The sequence below is a fragment of the Staurois parvus genome, unplaced genomic scaffold, assembly GCF_062004578.1.
Source record: "Staurois parvus isolate SC_StPar_1 unplaced genomic scaffold, SC_StPar_1.0 ptg000059l, whole genome shotgun sequence".
NCBI classification, from domain to species: domain Eukaryota; kingdom Metazoa; phylum Chordata; class Amphibia; order Anura; family Ranidae; genus Staurois; species Staurois parvus.
In genome coordinates, this window is record NW_028317855.1 from 335663 (window position 1) to 357172 (window position 21510).

Genomic DNA, 21510 nt, shown 5'->3' on the forward strand with positions numbered 1-21510 from the left:
TTCTGGAAACAATACAAGGTCTTCAAGTTGAAATTTAGGTTCACTAAGTGTAGTGCCTGTCAATCAATTGTCAGTTAAATATATATTATACATTTGATATCAATAAATAGGCTTAACACTCAATGTTATTTAACTGCTATATAATATATATATATATATATAATATATATATATACATACATACAGTGGATATAAAAAGTTAAAATGTCAGGTTTCTGTGATGTAAAAAATTTAGACAAAGATAAATCATTTCAGAACTTTTTCCACTCTTATGCCAAGCAACACGGCTTTCATTTGATGCCGAGAAGGCGTTTGATCGCGTTGATTGGCTTTTCTGCACCTCACTCTAGAGTAGATAGGTTTGGGTTTGCGGTTTCTTGCTAAGATTATGTCCCTATATTCTCATCCCACGGCATCTGTTCTGGTGAACGGTTCGGCTTCCTCATCCTTCCCCCATATCGAACGGGACTCGACAGGGCTGCCCTCTCTCTCCTCCTCTTTGTTTTGGTTATGGAACATCTCGCGAGGGCCATAAGAGCTGTCAGACACCACCTGGCGGTACCTCTTGCAATCCACAGGACAGGATTCCCCAGAGTGCGGAGTCTAAGCCTCAGTCTGCTTGTTTACCAGGGCCCCTGATGGTGGGGATGAACTTGGAGCAGACAGTGACCAGGTTGCGGCCCCTGAGTCCACCCGCCTGTGGTAGAGGGATCCGTCAGAGGTAAATACAGGTAGAGAGCCTGACGTGAAGAGGCAGAAAGGCCTGAGCAGTGATACCCGGATCTGTGCAGGACGGATGGATGGCAGAGTAGTGAGCCTGGTCAGACGGGCTGGATGGCAGAGTAGTGAGCCTGGTCAGACGGGCTGGTTTGGTAACAGTGGGGTCAGCGTAGTACAAGGCAGCAGGCAAAGAGTAGTCAGGTCACTCGCCGGGTTCGATAATAGGAATATCCAGGAGAAAAGTCAAACGAGCCAGGCGTCAGAGCAGGAGATAGTCAGCAGAGGTCAGGATCAAGCAGGGTCGGCAACAAGTCTATCAGCAGGTACACAGGAACAGGATAATTAGATCATACGGCAACTAGTGTCTGTGCAGGGCTGGTTTAAATAGGGCGCCCTGCACCATCATTGGTGCAAGTGCGCATGCGCGGCCGCCGCCGCCCAGGTCCTAGCGCCAACGGATTAGGGCGCATTGGTGTTCTGCGCATGTGCAGATCCGTGCGCCGTCGCGCTTGCTGACAAGAGCTAACAACTATCATGGGGATTCGCACTCCCTCCTCACATCACAAACTATCTCTATATGCAGATGACCTTTTGGTTTACATACAACAGCCACGTCTCTCACTCCCTAATTTATTTCACGAGTTTCATAGATTTGGCTTGTTCAGTAACTTCAAACGTAATGTTGCAAAAACGGAGGCTCTGAATATCTCTTTACCCGATCATGTCATATCGCACCTACGCTCTAATTTCTCTTTCCAATGACGACCTAAGGCCATTTCATATCTTGGGGTCCAGATTTCCACCGATCTCAACACTCTATATTCACTTAATTATTTACCACTGCTTCCGCACTTACGTAAAGATTTGACTTCGTGAGGTGCTTCTTACTTGCCCTAGTTTGGACGCATCAACACCCTTAAGATGGATATTTTACCTAAGTTGCTCTACGTCTTCCAGACTGTGCCTGCTTCTGTTCCTAGGAGTTTTCTCTTTGCATTCTCTTTCGATCAGATTTATTTGGCATAGAGGGTTCTCAAGATTAAAATATAAGCTGCTCACTTATCCGAAGCTTGGGGGCGGAGTGGGCTTGCCTGACTTGAGCTATACTATAGAGCCGTGTTGAACTCAAGTGACAGTAATGTAACGTGTAGGTCGGAGAGCGGAATGTGGTGACATCATTTCTGACATGAACGGCCGCAGCGATATTGGTACACCCAGTACACCCATATCAACACGTGATAGATGCCTTGTTTGATCTGTCCCCATGTAAGTGCACATTTGTCTTTACAATAAATTTGATTCATTTACAATATTATACTATGGAAGCACTTTTTCTTGTCTCCCTGGGAGTGCTGTGAGCTGGCTGTTTTTTCTTGTCCAATGAACCCCTGGCAGGAGTTCTGTGCGCTGGCGGATTTCCGTGTCCAAAGGTACAATTGAGTACTGTCCGTGATACTTTTTTCATTTGCACTAACATACAATTGTTTCTGTCGCAAATGCACTAATATGGTGTCCAAAGGTGAAAGATATATTACCATAGCTGAACTTTATGGTCCACCAGTGAGGGGGACATCATCCCGACATCGCCGTTTGGGATTCCACTTAAAGGGCTCCAGCAGTGAGTGCCCTGAAAGCCTTTTGGCCCCTTGGGGTCTGGGCACGGAGGTGAGGAGGCAATTTAGCCGGTGTGGGATTCAACAATCATTTACCTATTCACATTGTGGTTTTTTTTTTTTTTTTAATGCGTTTTTGTTGGCCATTTTTGCACATGGACTTTATGTCGTATTTACGATTTTTTTTGTCACGTTATTTATTTCTTCATTGTATTATTGTATTTTATGGTGCACAGTAATACATTCATTTGGTTTCACTGGGCGTTTATATTACCATTTTCTGTTTTATAATAGTTGCACTCTATATATGTTTGCCACATTTATTTATGGTATTTATATGGTCACTTATTAGTCATTTTATGTCACATGGCCTTTTGATGCACATTGTGGTATGACTCTTTAGTTGCATGGTCACAATTTTTGGCCTCACTGTGCGTTGTTATTGTCATTCTTCTGTGATAAGTGGTTTGTCCACATTTAATATTAAGCACTTCATTTTGTATTTTTTCACATTTTGCTCCACTTTCTCATCAGTTGTATTCACGTTATTTATTTATGTTGTGATGGACTCATATCTCCCACTATTACTGTGATTTAGTTAATATTTTATTTTTCCCTGATCATTTCCGTGCGTTTTTCCTACAGTCACGATTTATTGTCTGTTACACCTTTTGGTCCTCATTTTGGACCTTTATTATTTCACCTTTCCCTTCACTCCCATATTCCTTCCATTTACTGATTATGTTATCGTGTATTATCTATTGTCTTCTCATCTCATTAATTGTTTTGGAATGTCTGTGGCATTATTGTGATTAGCGCAACATCGATTTTCTGATTGTTTTTTGTTAGTGGTATAGCCAGGTGTGTGCTGCTGTGCCAATAGTCCCATCTTTTTTAGTAGCAGCGTGAAAAGTTTTTTACATTTTTTTTTATAGAGCCGTGTTGCTGTCCCGGTTGCTTGATTGGTTCCCTAGACCCTTTCGTAAAGCTTCTTGCGTGATAGAACATGACCGATCTCCAGTTGATCTTCTAGATCTGCCGTGGGGCTATGACCATGACTTTCAGCGTTTTTCTGGCTTATCTCCATTGACTATGACTGTATTGCGACTGGGGTATCAACGCGGTATCATCACACTCCTGTCTTCCGATTCTTCCCTGCTATCGTCTGTATTTGATAATCCCGCTCTCCCACATGGGATGGGATCCTCTGTTGTTGGTCCCTTTATGTGCGCTTCCGTAGCTCGGGATTTTATTTGCCCCCAGTCGGGTCTTCATCTTCTTCAGGGTGGCTCCAAAGACTGGTTGACCACCTTACATTTATCCTCATTTTGTAAACATTTATTCTCTACTTCTCGTACTCATCGTTCACTCTCCGAGTTTGAGCACGTGTTCCCTCTCTGAACCCCCAAGACATGTTTTGGCTTCCCTCTACTAAGTACTTCACGATGCACTTCACTCTGACCTTCCTCCTTTTATGGGGGCTTGGTCTCGAAATCTGTGTAGGGACATATCGGCAGAAGACTGGACTAAGTTGTTTCATTTCATTCATAAATTTTCTATATCATGTTATTCACAGGAAAATAACTTTTAAGCTCCTTTCTCGTTTGTATAGAGATTCTTTCACCCTACATAAAATATTCCCTTCTACATCCAATCTCTGATGTCGTTGTAATCAGGCTGTCGGTACCCAGCTCCACATCTGGTGGGATTGCAACCTAATACAACCCTTTTGGCTTCAAGTCTTTGATATATATAACATCTATGGTGAGTCCTTGGCCTCCTCACCGGAGATTGCTCTTCTCTCCATTTTACCCGGCTCTTTGCCAATGCAGAAGAAATGTTTGTTGAATTTAATTTTTTGTCAGCAGCTTGCCAATTGATATCTCTCTCTTGGAAATGCCCCCCCCCCCCTTCCGATGTGGGTCTCTGTGATTAATTATATCATGCGTATGGATGAAATGTTGGCGTTTGCCAACGATACTTATGAAAAACACAAGTTACTGTGGTCAGCCTGGCTCCATTTCTCCTCCTCTTTGACCCTTCAGGAGTTGTGTGCCCAAGCTGTGCCCCTCTAGGGTTGGGCCTTGTCTACCCACATCGCTGACCTGCGGTTACCGGTTTGGCCTTCATGTTTACGCTTGACTACATATCGCTAGGTTATGCCACAGGGGATCCCTGGTAGTGTGCCACTGCGATCCTGCCCTGAGTCCTTCCCGCCTCCTCTCTTTTCATTCTCTTTCCATCTCTGATACTAACTTCTCGTTTCTCTTCTTTCTTTCTACACTCCACAATTTTTTTTCTTTAGTCCTGTTTGGTACAGTGAATTGTATGAAGATGCCTCTTGATGTTCTACGTATCTCACCCAGGGGTACCTCCTGGGGAAATGTGTTCCTGGCATCTCCATATCAACTGATGTTGAGCCTTTATTTTATTCTTTGAATACAGTTTCCCACAATTACTTTTCTGGATCATTTTTATGCTCGGAATTTCTTTTTGACTACTTATACATGTTATTCATGTCTCTTTCGTTTTGTTCTGTAAACGCTGCTGTAAAAAACATAATAAAGACAAATTTGCCTTTAAACTGTACAACTCAATTGAAAAACAAACTGAAATCTTCAGAATTAAGCAATCACATTCAAAATCATGTTAAATAGGAGTCAGTGCACACCTGCCATCATTTAAAGTGCCTCTGATTAACTCCAAAAAAGTTCAGCTGTTCTAGTAGGTCTTTCCTGACATTTTCTTAGTCACATCCTACAGCAAAAGCCATGGTCCGCAGAGAGCTTCCAAAGCATCAGAGGGATCTCATTGCTAAAAGGTATCAGTCAGGAGAAGGGTACAAAAGAATTTCCAAAGCATTCGATATAGCATGGACTGGTATACTGGCTGTGTCAACAACATGTGTCAACAATCTCCTGTATTCCTCATATGTCTGGGCTATGGGGTAGAGTGGCAAGATGGAAGCCTTTTCTTATGAAGAAAACAGCTTGGATAAACTTTGCAAAAACACATCTGAAGTCTCCCAAAAGCATGTGGGAAAATGTGTTATGGTCTGATGAAACCAAGGTTGAACTTTTTGGCCTAAATTCCAAAAGATATGTTTGTTGCAAAAACGGCACCGAAAAAACCATACCCACAGTGAAGCATGGTGGTTGCAGCATCATGCTTTGGGGCTGTTTTTGTCAGCTGGAACTGGGACCTTAGTCAAGGTAGAGGGAATTATGAACAGTTCCAAATATCAGTCAATATTGGCACAAATCCTTAATTCTTCTGCTAGAAAGCTGAACATGAATAGGAACTTCACCTCTCAGTATGACAACGACCCAAAGCATACATCCCAGTCAACAAAGGAATGGCTTCACCAGAAGAAGATTAAAGTATTGGAATGGCCCAGCCAGAGCCTAGACCTGAATCCGATCAAACATCTGTGGGGTGATCTGCAGTGGGCTGTGCACAGGAGATGCCCTCGCAATCTGACAGATTTGGAGTGTTTTTGCAAGGAAGAGTGGGCAAATAATACCAAGTCAAGATGTGCCATGCTGCTAGACTCATACCCAAAAATACTGACTCCTGTAATAAAATCAGAAGGTGTTCAACAAAATATTAGTTTAGGGTGTGCAAACGTATGCAACCATATTAATTTAGTTTTTCATTTTTGCTTCCCTCCACCTAAAAGATTTCAGTTTGTTGTTCAACTGACTTGTACAGTTTATCGTTTACATTAAAGGTGGAAAAAGTTCTGAAATTATTTATCTTTGTCTCATCTTTACATCACAGAAACCTGACATTTTAAGAGGGGTATGAAGATTTTTTACACTAAAAAATAAACACTAAAATTGTATACACTAAAATTGTGTCATCACTTACTGTATGTGGTAATAAGATATCTGTTATGATGAGAAACCTTATAAAACTCAAAAGATAAATGTTATGTGGATGTCAAAATTACCCAGATTACTAATAGCAGTGGTTGTCTAAAATAGAAGATGTGGACTCTAGTTGGGATTGACATGCAGAGGTTCCACTTAGGGAAAATTTATAAAGCAACAGTACAACCGCTTTGGAACTCTGACCATTATTGAATACAAGAGAGCCTGCTGTTATGTCACATGACCAGCTCTTCTCCAGCCTTGAGAGTTCTGTCTTTGGCTCTATAGCCTGCATTAGACTGAATTCACACATGGTGTGGTGACAGGCATTTTACTGCACAGTAAAGAGTTCTTACATTCCGGTTTTTAGTCTGACCATTAAGATGACTGAAGAATCAAATCTGAGGTCTTGTCCAAAAGTAGCAGGAGCTTGCCAAGGGATGATTATGGCACATCTTAAAGGACAGCAACCCAAAGTTGCTCAGAAACAAAGATTCATTCTCCATACTGTTAGTGACCCCTCTGTGTTGGACAGTGCAAGTTCTGCGGAGGATGGTTTTCAATAGTTTCTTTCCCTTGCAACAGCCGTAATGTTATTTTCCAGGGCCTCTGATTTCAGAAAATATATAACATTTGAGGGTTCTAAGTACTTTTCTAGCATTAAAAATGCTTATTTTTAACATGTATGTGGAACTACAAACTTGTCCCAGACAGCTAGTGATTAAAGAACAAAAAAAAAAAAAAAAAAGATCCCACTTGGCCACTGATGCAGAGAAGGCCTTTGACCTCGTCAACTGACAATTCCTAAAACTCACCCTCAGCCACTTTGTACTTTGGCCAAACATGCAGTCCTGGATAGACACAATTTACTCTAGACCTACACAGCAGCTATAGTTAAGGAACCCTTGTCAGAATACTTCACCTTCTAGCTGAACAAGACAGGGTTATCCTGTCTCCTTTCATTTTTATCCTCTCCCTGGCACTTTTTTGACAATACATCAGACAAATATTTATATATCAAAGGAAGTGCAAAGGCAGAGGATGGATAAGGCTGAAGCCTTTCCTTTTTGAGTGCTAGGTACTACATTCTAGTCATGACCTGTTTCTACAAGTGCCAGAATGTGAGGCACAACAGAATAATCTCTGGAGCTGAATTGACTGCACTTACACCAGTGAAAGTAAGATTTCCAGATTCAATATTAGATCTTCCTGGAAGTGGCTTTTCTTGCTTTTACCAATGTAGGAATCACATACTCAAAAATCCCTCTGCCCTTTTAAGACTTGGGTCTCAACAGCCATGTTTTTAAAGCCAGGGATTGTGAAGCGGGGGGAATATACACTTTTATGAAACGCAGATGTCAACACTTCCTTTTTGAAAGCACTGCGTGAATTTTTTTAACTTTAATACAGGTTCTGTGTCAGTATCCTCAACATTGTGGGAAGCCCACAAAGCGTTTATTAGAGGTCGCTTTATTATGGAAAGCTCACGGCTTAAGAAATCTAGGCTCCACCAGAAAGATGATCTTATGAACCAATTGGCTCACGCGGAAAAAAAGCTAATAGACTCGGCCTCTGTATCTAAACTTCGATCAGTGATGCAACTTAAGGATCAACTTAAGACAGCTCTGTCGCGCAGCAACTGCTTTGGATGAAACCGAAGTTTTATCAGTACGCTAATAAACATAAATAAAGGATGTTAGTTGTTAAACTGAAAGCTCACTCGACACCTTCCGCTCCTGAATTTCTATTTAAGGCAGATGACACTCCTACTTTGTGCCTACAACAAACAGCTCAAGTATTTGGAGATTTCTACCGTAAGCTTTATAACTGCTTAGCTCCGGATGTACATCCCCCTTTTCATAAAGATACCTTTGACGCTTCTTTTTCAACTCTCCAGCTCCCCAAATTGAAAAGGGAGGATAGGATAGTCCTTAATGCACCCATCACTATGGAGGAATTATGTGCAGCTGTTAAGAAGTTACCAACGCACAAAACATCGGGACCAGACAGATTCTCTAACACATATTATAAACAATTTATTGTAGATGTCGGTCCTGCCTTGGAATTTTACTCCTCTTTGTTAAACGGTGAAATTCCCCATTCTCAATTTCAGCACTCACATATCACAGTCATTCCCAAACCAGGCACAAATGTAAGGACCCAGCTAACTACAGACCCATAGCATTATTAAATACAGATTATAACATTTTTACGAAAATCTTAGCAAATCGTTTGGCTCCCCTGCTTCCTAGAATCATTCATATCGATCAGGTGGGATTTGTCTTGGCGACACAGACGGGATAATACGAGGCATACAATCAATTTAGTTGATGTTCTTCATGATTCACAAATGCCGGCACTATTGTTAAGCCTAGATACCCAGAAGGAGTTTGACCGGTTGGGATGGCCTTATATGTTTGAATTATTACGATATGTGGGAATACAAGGGCCTTTTTTAATGCTATATTCTCGGCCCACGCTTAAGTCAAACTCCCCTATGCCACATCCGATACTTTTCCCATGCTAAATGGAACTAGACAACCCCTATTTGTTTTATGTCTTGAACCATTAGCAGTGGTGATCAGGGCACACCCTGATATAGCAGGAGTGACTGTGAAGGGGAAGGAATACAAACTCTCACTTTTTGCAGATGACGTTCTCCTAACTATAACTAAACCTCACTTATTGCCTGCTTTGCATAAACTCTTACAAATCTTCAGTTGAAAGAGTTAAAAGAGATGAAAGCTATGCCCCTTAATATCCCATCCCAAGACCTCTCCCTGGTGCATGTCGGCTATTAAATACCTTGTTTTCCATATTATTCCAACTTATGCTCAGTTGTATGAAGCTAACTACCCCCTTTGTTTTGGGAAATTTATACCCTTCTTAACCAATGGGACTCCCATAAGATATCTTTCTTAGGTAGAGTAAATGTCTTAAAGATGTCAATTTTGCCAAAGCTAGTTTACCTTTTTGATACTCTGCCAATTGCAATCCCCCATGCTCAACTGCAAACGTTACAGCGAGCATTTCTTAGCTACTCATCTGAGGCAAACGCTATCATGGTTCACCCAGAAACCTCAAAATAGATGGGCAGAGATTGAATTGTTATATTTATCCAATCCACACATGTTCATTACTACGCCCCTTTTATTACACACCGCCTCTCTCTCCCCTCCCTCCATTGCTTGAGCCTATGAAATTTACCCTCAAGGTTTGGTCATCTTGTGTGAAATCTCAGCAATTACTGTCCATGTGTTCTCCACTGTTGAACATTTTGTATAATCCAGAGCTCCCAGATAGTCAGTCTGTCCTACTCACAGATGAACCCTTGGGCATTTAACGGAATATTCCAAATCCACCATCTCTGTCAATCCTGTTTCACGTAGAGTTTGATCATTTGAGATTAGGGCATGGAAATCCACAATACCTGTGTCGGCCAGGTACACTTACCTGCAGTTTTGTCACTTCTTCCGCTCCCTGAATTACTCCTTAACGCTTGATCACCCCACAGAATTCAGGAGGATAGCTATCAAGGGTCCCTCCCAGCATCACCTTATCACTTCTCTATATAAACTGCTTCTCAATAAGGAGTCTATTGTTGAGAGGCCCACCAATATATGAAGAGATGGGAGGATGAACTCCAATGTTCAATTTCTCTGAAATAATGGCAGGTGTAATGGGATTCTGCTGCCAAAACCTCACTGTGTTGTATATAAGGAAAACTTATATGAAGTGTTGATGCATTGGTACAAGACCCCTGTAGTGCTCTGCGCACTTAACCCTGATTTTGTCTGATAAGTGCTGGAGATGCATGGGAGAAGTAGGTAAACTGGCACACATTTTTTGGTTCTGTCCACAGATTGCGGGTTATTGAGCCATGGTTCAAACGGTATTGTAACAAGTACTCATTGTTGTCCTTCCCCTAGGCCCGTTGCATTATCTTTTGGGCCTACCCTTTAGGGGTATACCCAAACAATCTAAACGGTTGGGAGTACATATTCTCACAGCCACTAGAAGGCTGATACCATGATTTTGAAAATCAGCAGATGTCCCCACACAAAATCACCTTTTAACAACGATCTCTGAAATTAGGGAAGTGGAATACCTTACATTCAGGTCATTTTCACTCTATTTGGGGGCCATGGGATCACTCTCCCTTTGGTAAGCTTCCTCCCCCCTCTCCCCCTCCTCATGTATAGTCCAGACACTTTTTCAAGCAATATGCCTTTGACAAATAATGTAGTCTAATGATGTGCAGGTTTATGTTGATTCATGTTTTCAAATTGTGCAGATTAACATGCTGTTCACTTATGTTAATATTTTTTCTGATTTTGATTTTTTCTATGCTAATGATAGATTCCTTTTATTGCAACGTTTACACATAAAGTGTTATAGTTGTTACTGTTTTTAGTTTAAAATTGGGCATTGGCCCTTAATAAAAATTTATATTTTATAAAAAAAATAGCCTTAACTGAGACCAAGTTGTAAAGGCCACAGCTAGAAGATCCCTGGTTCTGGCAACAAACTGAGGTAGTTTGTTGTCCCTTTTTTTTGGTGTATCAGATTGAACACATCTGGATGAAGAGACTATTCCCCTTGGTCCAAGCAGTGGCAGCTTAGATAATATGCATGTCAGTTGTCTCTTCCATCCTCCAGGACTGTGGTAAGTGGTTCGGATGGCTTCCCGCAGAACAGATGGATGTACATCCATTCCTCGATCTGTGATTACTGAAGCCAGAAACCGTGAAGATTTCGTCACTTCCAGTTATAAAGCTGTCTTTCCCTGGCCTTCACAGCCAGAAAATCAGCTGTTCAAATACAATCTGTATTAACTCTTTTGCTGTCAAGTCTGTACATCGTGTGGGGGGGGGGGGGGGTTGAGTGGCTGTAGCCACTGGGAGGGTGTATATATTTGATAAGCAGGCCATCAGATAGAAGCAACTGCTTCACCAACTTATAATTAAACTGTTTAACGTTACACATAACCCTCCCCCTTGTCAGGGGCTGCCTACACACGAAAACGTTGATTGTAATACATGTTACGTATTGTAGTACCAGAGCTCCTGGGTAATGCTAGACTGGCGAATTGTAGGGGTTTTTAAATCATTGCTTATGGGAAAATATAATGTACTGAAGTTTGTCACCATTTCATGGGCGCACGCGATTTTAAGCCTTGACATGTTGGGTATCTATTTCCTGACGTCAACCTAATCTTTTTTATTTTTTAGAAAAAAAAAGGAAAATATATTGCATTTGTGTGCCCTAAAATAATTTTTTGTACTGTATTGTTTCCTAGACCTTTGCACCAATATTGCATAGGGTGTCTGCTTTCAGAAAATCTATAATGTTTGGAAGGTTTTATACGATCTTTAGGGCTAAAATGATTTTTTAAACCTGTGCAAAAAAAAAAAGCAAACGGGGCTCTGGCAGAGAAAGGGTTAACCACTTCCTGTCCGGCCGTTGTATATAAACGGCTGGACGGTGGCAGTGCAGGGTCGGGTGGCCATTTATAAACGGCCTCCCCGCACCCTGCTTGTGCACGCTCCCTGGGAGTGCGCAGCACCACGATCCGGTGCCCGCTGTGACCTCAGTCTATGCGAGGTCCCGATATGTGATCACATGCAGAATAGTAAGCAAGATGTCACCTCTGACATCATTGCTTACTACGTGTGAAATCTGTGAATGATCACAGAGGTCACATGGTACAAGGCTATTCACAACAGCCTTGTACCATGTGACAAGCTGTGACCAATCACAGCTCACACAGTAGTTCTCAATGGCTGCAAGAATGCAGCTAGAGAGAAGGAGAAATTATTGCTTTTACAGCCTTTATGGGTGTAAAAGCAATCAGTGTAAAAAAAAAAAAAAAAATCTTCACCACACCCCATAAGTAGTACAGTGAAACCATGGTGACACTGTACTGCTAGGGTGACAGTATGTTAAAAAAAAAAAATAATATAAAAAAATGTAAAAAAAAGTTTAAAAATTATAATTTTTGGTTATAAATTAATTTGGTTTTTTTTTTTTTTTACTAAAAAGATAACGGAACACATTTTGGCCAAGATTTATGATGAAATACTGTTTATTTGCAAAATTTTATAAGAAAAACACTTTTTTCAAAATTTTGGGACTTTTTAATTTACATAGCAAAAAAAATAAAAATCCCAGTGGTGAATAAATACCACCAAAATAAAGCTTTATCTGTCTAAAAAAAATGATAAAAAATTCATATGGGTACAGTGTTGCATGACCGCGCAATTGTCATTGAAAGTGTGATAGCACTGAAAGCTGAAAATTGGCCTGGACAGGAAGGGGGGTAAAAGTGTCCAGACTGGAAGTGGTTAAACAAAGAAACCTGCTTTTCATTAACCCATATGCAGATAGCAAGCTGTGCTGGAATTAAAGATACAAGAAAATGGAGGTGGTGCGCCCTACTTACCACCCAACTCAACCACTTAGGCCTAAACTATAACTTTTATTCCCAATAAAAAAAAAAAATTCCTTTTCATATCATAAATTTACAATAGAGTCCTATTTGGACAATTATAGCCTCTCTATCTAAGTAAAGTAGGTCTTCCAGTATGACTTCTCTATATAGAAAGAAAAAGTGAGATTTGCTATGTCGTTTGAGACAGCACCTGCACATACCAATGATTATGTTTCAATAATGTTTATTGAAATTTTACATGCAATACAAAAAAATAGAAGACAGTAGAAAGGCCTTCAGCCAACACATGGCCCAGTTGGAGGTGGCCAACCACAAATGAGAAGGTGGTAATGCCACATGGGCTATATACAGTAAGTATATAGGAACTAAAACTACAATCAACCTTAAAACCAACCTGTTGAAGGTCATAAAGTACTAAGAAAGATTGTCAATGGCAATGATATCATAAAATTGACTAAATTACCATAGAGTGATAGAGCTTCGCATCGAGGGGCAGAGGTATAAACAGTTTAGCTAAGCTCTCGCTAAGCGGAGCTCATCCTCCCCTAGCATACAATGGTTCCAGAAGTAGAGAGAAAAGAGAAAAAGAAAGAGATCGAAGGAAGGGAGTAAAGAAAAGGAGAAGAAGAGCAAGACGAGATAGGTTGACCGCCCCTCAAATCGTCAACTAAACACTTTTCATGCAGGAATTTGTAAGTATTGTATTTAAGGATTACAGACCCTCTCAAACTTTGGTGTAGTGTTACGAAGTATACTAACTAACTTCTCATTAATCATTATCCAGGTAAGCTTGCGCTTCATCACTGCCAACTCCACCACCAGCTTCTTCCAGGCGGTAGCAGTTGCTATTTTGGCCACCAGAAACCTAAAGTGAATTAGGGTCTGCATGTGTCAAGGGGCCTTCTCCACCGGTCTATTAAGTAGGGCCGTTTTAGGGTCCTTGATCACATTCACACAGTAGAGAAGTCCTCTTGTTGATGGGACTTTGAAGGCACAGGTTTGTCAATAAATAAACTAATAAATCAGTAGTTAAAAAATAACAATCAATTTTTTTTTTATACAATCTTAAAAAAGACATAAGTTGCAATACAAAAATTGTAGCGGTATTATCAAAAGTTGGTGGCATAGTACTGATAATATGAAGATCAGTCATGCATGCGTTACATCTGACGTGTTTCAAGACCAATCGTCATCTCTTCCTCAGAGATGCTCAAAAGGCATTATGCCTGCACGGAACCTAAGCAGGAACTTAAGCAGGGAGGGGAGCGGCCAGGACAGAGTGCAACCAAGCCTATCTCTGATGGACCAATTCTGCGCCGCCCCCACACCCATGAAACTGGAATCGCAGTACCCCCGTGTACCGGGGAGACGTGAAAGCAGCAGAGACACCAAAACGAAAACAGAAGGAATAGAAAGAAAAGAGGGGAAAAAGGGCACAAAAAGAAGTGACATATTGATGAATAGAAAAACAGAAGAGAAACATCAGCAGGGAGAAAACCAAGAGGACATGAATGATAGTGCAGGCATTTTATTATTACAAAGTTATTTAAATAAACGTAAATACGTGAAATTATATACAATACATATATTTTAACTGTGCAAGGAAAAAAAATTAAGTGGAGAAAATGGAAAGGGGGATGGAAAAAGGGGGAAAGGGGTGGAAAAAGTCACAGATCCTTTCCACAACTACCTGATACAAATCCCTATAGGAATGGCTTGAAGGACATGTATTCATTCAGTCTTGGAAAAGAGGTGGCATTTAATTTATGAATCCATCTGATTTTACACTGGAGCAAATTCTTGTTCCAATATTTCAAACAGGAAATAGCAAAAAACACACGAACAGGTTTACTCTATCCCTACTCTATCCGAAACTAAAAAAATTTGCCATGCCATTGGCTACAAGGTTACAGGTACAGGGGTCACAAATGTACCACAAATCTGTCTTAATAATAGAGAGGCAGCCTGGTTTGTGTCTGTTATCAATAATTTCCTTAATACATTTACCACGAATATGAGTTTAAACTGCTTCAATTATACTAGTTTGTGGAATCTGTTTGCATTTATTTAAAAATTATTTAAGGATTTGTATTACAATTGCTATAGTTTACTAGAAAACTGTCATTAGAGGAATGTGGACAGTAGTATCCTGTTTTGAGAATGGTACTTTCCTGGATGTCATGCTTGCCCCCTTTCTTCAGTACTATAAACCACTGACCTGGAACAAGTATGCATATAAGCACTTCTGACTGTCTTTATCTGCATACTTTTTCCAGGTCTGTATTAGAGCCATTGGTTTAAAGTAACAACCATGCAACCAGCATTTCATACAGGGGGCATTCGCTGCAGCTCTTATATTTGCCTAATGACAGGTTTACATTAATGTTTACCCTAATTTTTATAGGTATTTGTATGGCTTTGAAGAATACTGTTCTTCCACCAATATTTGTTTCCACATGGCCCTGCCAAAGAAAAATCCAAAATCAAGTAAGGATATTAATCTTGAAAGTACAAATTTCCTAAAACAAGAAACCAAAAATGATGGAACTATTAAGAAAGATGCTGGTGTTAAGACTGACTGTTGTGTAGATACTTCTGTTCTAAATGAAGAGGCCCAGAACTTGGTAAGTCTATAAATTATTTATTGCTCAACTAAATTTCAAACAATCGCAAAGCTTTTTACACGTTCACCTGTTGTATTCACAAGTGAGAACATGTTGGTATCCATTTATTCTTTTCCAATCTGCTGGACACAATATTTCCATAAAATGTAAAAACATGTTTTGTAACTATGCCTAGCCATATTATGTTACAGGATTTATATAGTGCCAATGGTTTGTGCAGTGCTTTACAAAATAAAGGGAGACAGCACAGTTTCAGTTGTAGACAAAAGGGTTAGAAGGGCCCTGATTGTGTGTGCTTACAATTTAAAAGGAACAGGTAAGTGATGCAACAGGTAATAATTGTGAGGGATGACAAACAAAAAATCCTTATTCACTGCGCTTAGTGAGAAAATGAATAAATGCCCAGCTGCATTCAAATCATTAAATATGTGCTTAAACGTAAATAACCAATATATTGCACTGTGTATATGAATATAAATCAACTTATAAAACACAAAAAAGAGGGTGCAAACACCTAGCGCATTGTCTCAAACACTTTTTTTTGAGGTGATCAAAACAATAGTTATACAAGTCTGATTTATTTCGGGGGAATTACTCCCCTTCTTCAGAGCTATGGCTGGTGTCTCCAAGATCTCTACCTCCTTATATAAATAGCATCAATTGGTTTAACCACCCATCTGCCATTAGGAAGCAGAGAGAAGGGGACATTGCCCACTGACTGAACTCTATGTGCACAAAAATAAACCGCATAACAGCACTTACTATATATAATCACATGCATTCTAGACCGTAATAGCACGCAAATAGATCAAACTTAGAATTATACACTATAAAAAAAGTTAACTGATAAAAGATCGAACATTTTGGATAAGAGTAACAATCCATTCCATAAATACAAATAACATTAATCTCATTTCATAAAGGGAGATATATGTAAATTGCTTGCCATAATAGGCTCTATACCTTATGATCACGTATCCGTGTACTTTTCTATAAGACATGCTTGTATATTTCTCTCACCATCATCATATCTCCTCTACAAAACTGGGATGTAAAGTCTGCAAATGTGCCTCCACAGATGATGTATAGCATGAAAGAGGGTGCATGGTTGTGGGGACATGCCATGTTCTATTACTGGCTGTTTACCCCGCTAGCGGTGTGCTTCCACATCCTGGAACACACGCTGACTGTTCCCTGGAACGCATCTACTAGAACTGGTAAGTGAGGGACCCCCCCAAAAAGGAGGGACTTTATAAGCAACTCAAAAGAAATAGTTAAAATTACAAGACTTTATGACAATATATATTTTTTTATTTTTTTTTAATCCAAGCAACTTTTATTGGCAAGACAGTAGAGAAAATGGAACAGTACTTACAGAATCCACAATGACACTGCAATAGCAGGATTACACATAAATAGAACAACATGGATATGCAGATCTCGTAATGGACAGAATAACAGAAATAGTAATCAAACAAAACAGAGACCACAAGGATCCAAGACTTTCTTGACAATACCTTGCTTTTTCCTTTTAATTCCTTCCCGTCCAGATGTAAACAGAAATGGGGGAAAGGAACAAAGCCTAAAGCATACCTTCAAACAATAAAAAAACACAGCAACCTCTGGTTCACCCGAGACGTCTCATCAGAAAGAATGGGAGATGCACATGAACTCCCTCAAGGGGAACTCGGAGTGGGCCACACACCTGATTTAAAATATCACACCTGCAAAAGTCGGTCCACTATCAATTGAGGAGGGGGCGAGCTCAGGTGTATCCAGCCAACCGTGCCATACCTGCTGGAACTTTCAATAAGCATTGTGATGATGGTACGTGAGTTTCTTCCACGGGAGTAAAGAATTAACAATCTACCCATTGCTTACTAGTCGGAGGAGCCGATGATAACCAGTACATTGCTATCAACTTCCTAGCCAAATATAAAAGTCTAGATACCATAATATACACTCCTGGTTGAAACAGTTCTTGGTCCAGTGCCCCCAACAGACATTGCAAGGGATTCTGGGGAACAGTATATTGCGATACTAGAGAAATAAATTAAAGAATCTCACTCCAATAGCTATGTAACTTGGGGCAACGCCAGAGCATATGAATGAAATCGCCCTGTTGGACCCTACACCTCGGACAATCAGGTGAACCATGCCTGCCCCACCGATACAGTTGCACAGGGGTCCTATACGCTCGATGGAGAATAAAAAATTGAGATAATTTATGAGAGGGAGAAAGGGAAATTCCCGGGACAGTTTCCAGGGCAGCACCCCAGACATCTCCAGCAAACTCTCCAATATTCCTGGGACCACTGCGCCCTACTCCAGAGACTAGCTTGATCCTGTACTGTGGGCAACAGCTGGGAGTATACCTGAGAATTCATACCCTTCTGGGTTGCCTGAGTGACATCCTTAAGACAAACTGAGTCTGTCAATGTGAGATAAGAGAGTGAAAAAAAAACCTCCAGTTTAGCAAGTTCTATATTATGCGGATTATTCCACAAGGGAGTACAGGAAAGAAAGCCAGTAATATGAAAGGACGCTTTTACCATACTCCAGATGCGCCTCGAGAGGTCCGCGGTTGGAGCCTTGAATTGGAAGGACTGGTAGAGCCATCTCAAGACGAGAGAGTCGAAATGCTGCGAACAGGAAGGGAAATCAAACTTGTAATGGGATCAGTATTATCAGGCGTATCCCAGCCAACCAGTTGCTGCAGTTGGGCCATAGAAAATAAAGTATGGGCACAGGAACCACCAGCTTCCTCGACTCCTTGCCTTATTGCAACGTGGACAATTTTATCCTAGCCGTTTGTTTTTCCCAAATAAGACACCTAAACTGGGTCTCTGTATGATTAAACCATTTCTTAGGAATCCAAATGGGAGAATTATGAAAAATATAAAGAAGTTGTGGGCCCCAAATCATTTTAATTTGATTTTTGCTGATGGAGTAGAGGTAAAAGATTAAGAGAAATATACTGCTTAGGATCAGGAGAGACTACCACCCCCAAATACTTAAATGTAGATACTATTTGGATGTGTTGCGCACAGGCCGGAAGGGGGAGTTCTACAGGATCCACAGGCATCAACGCTGATTGTCACTTAATTTTAAAGCCGGAAAATCCACCAAAGCGTTTAATAAGGGACATAACAGCATCTAAGGATGTGGAAGTATCGCCAAAATATAACAGTGTGTCATCAGCATAAAGGGATATCATTTCCGAAAGAACACCCCTTGTAAAACCGACAATGTCCGGAGATTGTCGCACCAAAATCGATAAAGGTTTTAATGCCAAAGTGAACAAAAGGGGCGAGAGCGGACCGCCCTTCCTCGTTCCCCTCTGCAGCTTGAATGAATCTGACAAATCTCCGTTAACCCGGATTCGGGCATTAGGGGCGCACACCCAGATAATGAACTTGGTTCCAAAGCCAAATCTAGACAATACATCCCATAAATAAGGCCATTCCAACTATCAAATGCCTTGGCTACTTCCAAAGACAAAATTAGGACTATCCACCGGAATTTGCAAATTCAAAAAAAGTCTATGAATATTATTAGCCGTCACTCTAGAAGGAATAAACCCCGACTGATCTTTGTGTACAATATTACCAAAAATCCGCGCCAGTCTAGTAGCTAGAACCCGGGCCAACAATTTAGCATCTGTATTCAGAAGGGAAATGGGTCAGTAGGAGTCAGGTTTTAATCAATCTTTTCCAGGCTTCAATAATACTATACTAACAGCTTAATTCATGGAGGGGGGTAAACCATTTCCATCCATGGCTGCATTCAGGACATTGAATAATGCCGAGAGGAGTTGCGCACCGTATCTATTATAGATTTCGAATGGCAATCTGTCTGAACCCGGAGATTTATTACTGGGGCTGGCTGCCAAAGCTTCAGATAACTCAACAGTAATTGGCATCTCCAGTTCTCTCTGGTCAGTCTCCGATAAGACAGGAAAAGAGCAGGTGTCTAGAAACTGCAAAAGCTCAGAATGGGTGGCTACAGTTTTAAAAGCATACAAATCATCGTAAAAGTGATGAAAAACTCTCAGGATTTCTGCATGACTCATGCAGATCACTCCATCCGCATCCTCAATCTTGTCTATAGTAGACACCTCTTGTGACTTCGCCACAAGAGCACAAAGGTGCCTCGTACTTTCCCCCTCCTCAAAATATTTTTGTTGCAAAAAATATTGCTTCTTATCTGCCACTTGAATGGCTTGGGCTTCTTTCCAGGAGGTGCAGTTACAGGGACTTGGATCATCTGAACCTCCCTCTGTTGAACATCTAACTGTACCTTTTCCTCCCATTTCCTGGATCTATGCTTAACCGCTGAAATCACCCGGATAATCAAGCCCCGCAGGAAGTCCTTCATCGTTTCCCAAACCACTCCTGGCGGGGACAAGCCTTCATTCCGCTGCGGAAAGTCTGACAACTCCCCCGCAATCAACTCGAACTCCGGAAACCGTGTCAACCAAAATAGGTTCACCTTCCACAGCGGACAAGAGTGGGTATAACACACCTGTAGCTTGACCCAGAAAGGGGCATGGTCTGACAGAGTCCTGGGTTCATATTCAGCATCAAACACATATGGCAGGATAATCATGTTCCCAAGGCCCAAATCTATACTTGAAAGCCTGACCTAAGTAGCAGAAAAACGTGAATAACATTTTTGCTGTCGGATACTTCATCCGCCACACATCCCGGAGGCCCAGTTCCACCAATAAATTAGCAAATGGGATAGGCTGAGAGGATAATTGTCTGCCCCTACCGTCCAAGGGCAATCTATCCAAGCTAGGGAGTAAGCAATTGTTATAATCACCCAACGCCAATAGAGGAACATGAGGATGTAAATAAATAAAGTGCATATGCCGCGCACAAATAATGCTTTAATATATTAGTGTTATAGGTAGATATATACCATAAACATATATCATTGTGCGTAGTGAACAGATATACTCAAATAAACACCAAATATACATACAAAAACATGCAAATCCTTGTGTCATAAGTGACAAACGCATGTACCCAAACGTGCGTTGAAATTCTCCAAAAATAGTCATGTGTCCATCAAAGAAAATGAAACATTAAGTGCCAAATTCATCATAAATCACGCCCAGTATCATACATCCACGTGATGAACTTTATTTGAGTATTTCTGTTCACTACGCATAATGATAAATGTTTGTTATACATTTACCTATAACACATATATTAGAGCATTATTTGTGTGCTGCATATGCGCTTTATTTATTTTACTGTATGTGGGAACACATTCTATGCGGGCAGCACATCACTGTATAATCATATTAACACCATATTGCGCTGAGGTTTTTTTCTATATGTGAACATCAGGATGTTTGCCCATAAATTGATCTAGGCGTTAAATGACCTCTGAAGAGTAGGGCGGAAGGATATATACTACAGCCACTATGCAGCGAAACCCATGCAAAGTACACAATAGGAAAATATGCCTGCCCTCCACATGAATCCACTCCTGCACATGAACAAATTGAACAGAGTTAGAGATGAGGATACACACACCTCTAGAAAACATGGAGTAGAAGGAATGATATTGTATGGGAAATAAATGAAAGCGGAGGGTACCGACATTGTCAGATTTCAAATGGGTTTCCTGCAAACATACTACAGAGGGTTTAAAATGTTTAAGCACATGAAAGACAGCACCCCGTTTGTTTTTATCACCCAGGCCCCTTACATTCGAGGATAAAAACATCAATTCTATATGGGAGACAGACATATTGATAAAATCGGAAGGGTAACTCAATCGTGGACAGATATAACTCCCCCTGAGTGTAGCAATGAGTGGATAGGCAGTAGGGGGGACCCAGATCACATGGGTCAGGGTGACCAGGAGGACAGCCGCAGGAAGCAGGGAAGATAAACCCAGCAACATGCACTCTACTAAACACAGACATCCCAGGTGAACCATAAACAAAACAAGGGAGAATACTGAAATTGTTACCAACATGTAGGCCAACAGAGCCATAATATATTAACTGAAGACACTGGCAGGAGGCCAAAAGGTCCCCTCAGGACCAAATACAGATTGGGGTTTACACAATGTCTCATGGACAAGCACATAGCAGGTAAATGTAAGGAAAGTCCAGGAGGAGAGGAGCCCCAACAAAAAAATCAGATACAAAAAGTGAAGGAAATGTGAGAGCAATACCCCGCTGTTCTGCTAAGCTGAGTTTAAGGCACTAA

The 21510-nt window shown here is 40.8% G+C and overlaps 1 protein-coding gene across 5 annotated transcripts in view; it reads left to right on the top strand.

The window, feature by feature from the left end:
* ARID4B (AT-rich interaction domain 4B) overlaps nucleotides 1-21510 on the top strand; it is an 851761-nt gene that overhangs the window by 318978 nt on the left and 511273 nt on the right. For all 5 annotated transcript variants that reach the window (XR_016311497.1, XM_089668527.1, XM_089668528.1 and 2 more), the window contains one exon: nucleotides 15061-15280. Coding sequence is in view for 4 of the 5 variants with exons in the window: in XM_089668527.1 (XP_089524653.1) it covers nucleotides 15061-15280 (220 nt within the window). In the remaining variant the exon portion in view is untranslated. The remainder of the gene's footprint in view (nucleotides 1-15060; nucleotides 15281-21510) is intronic.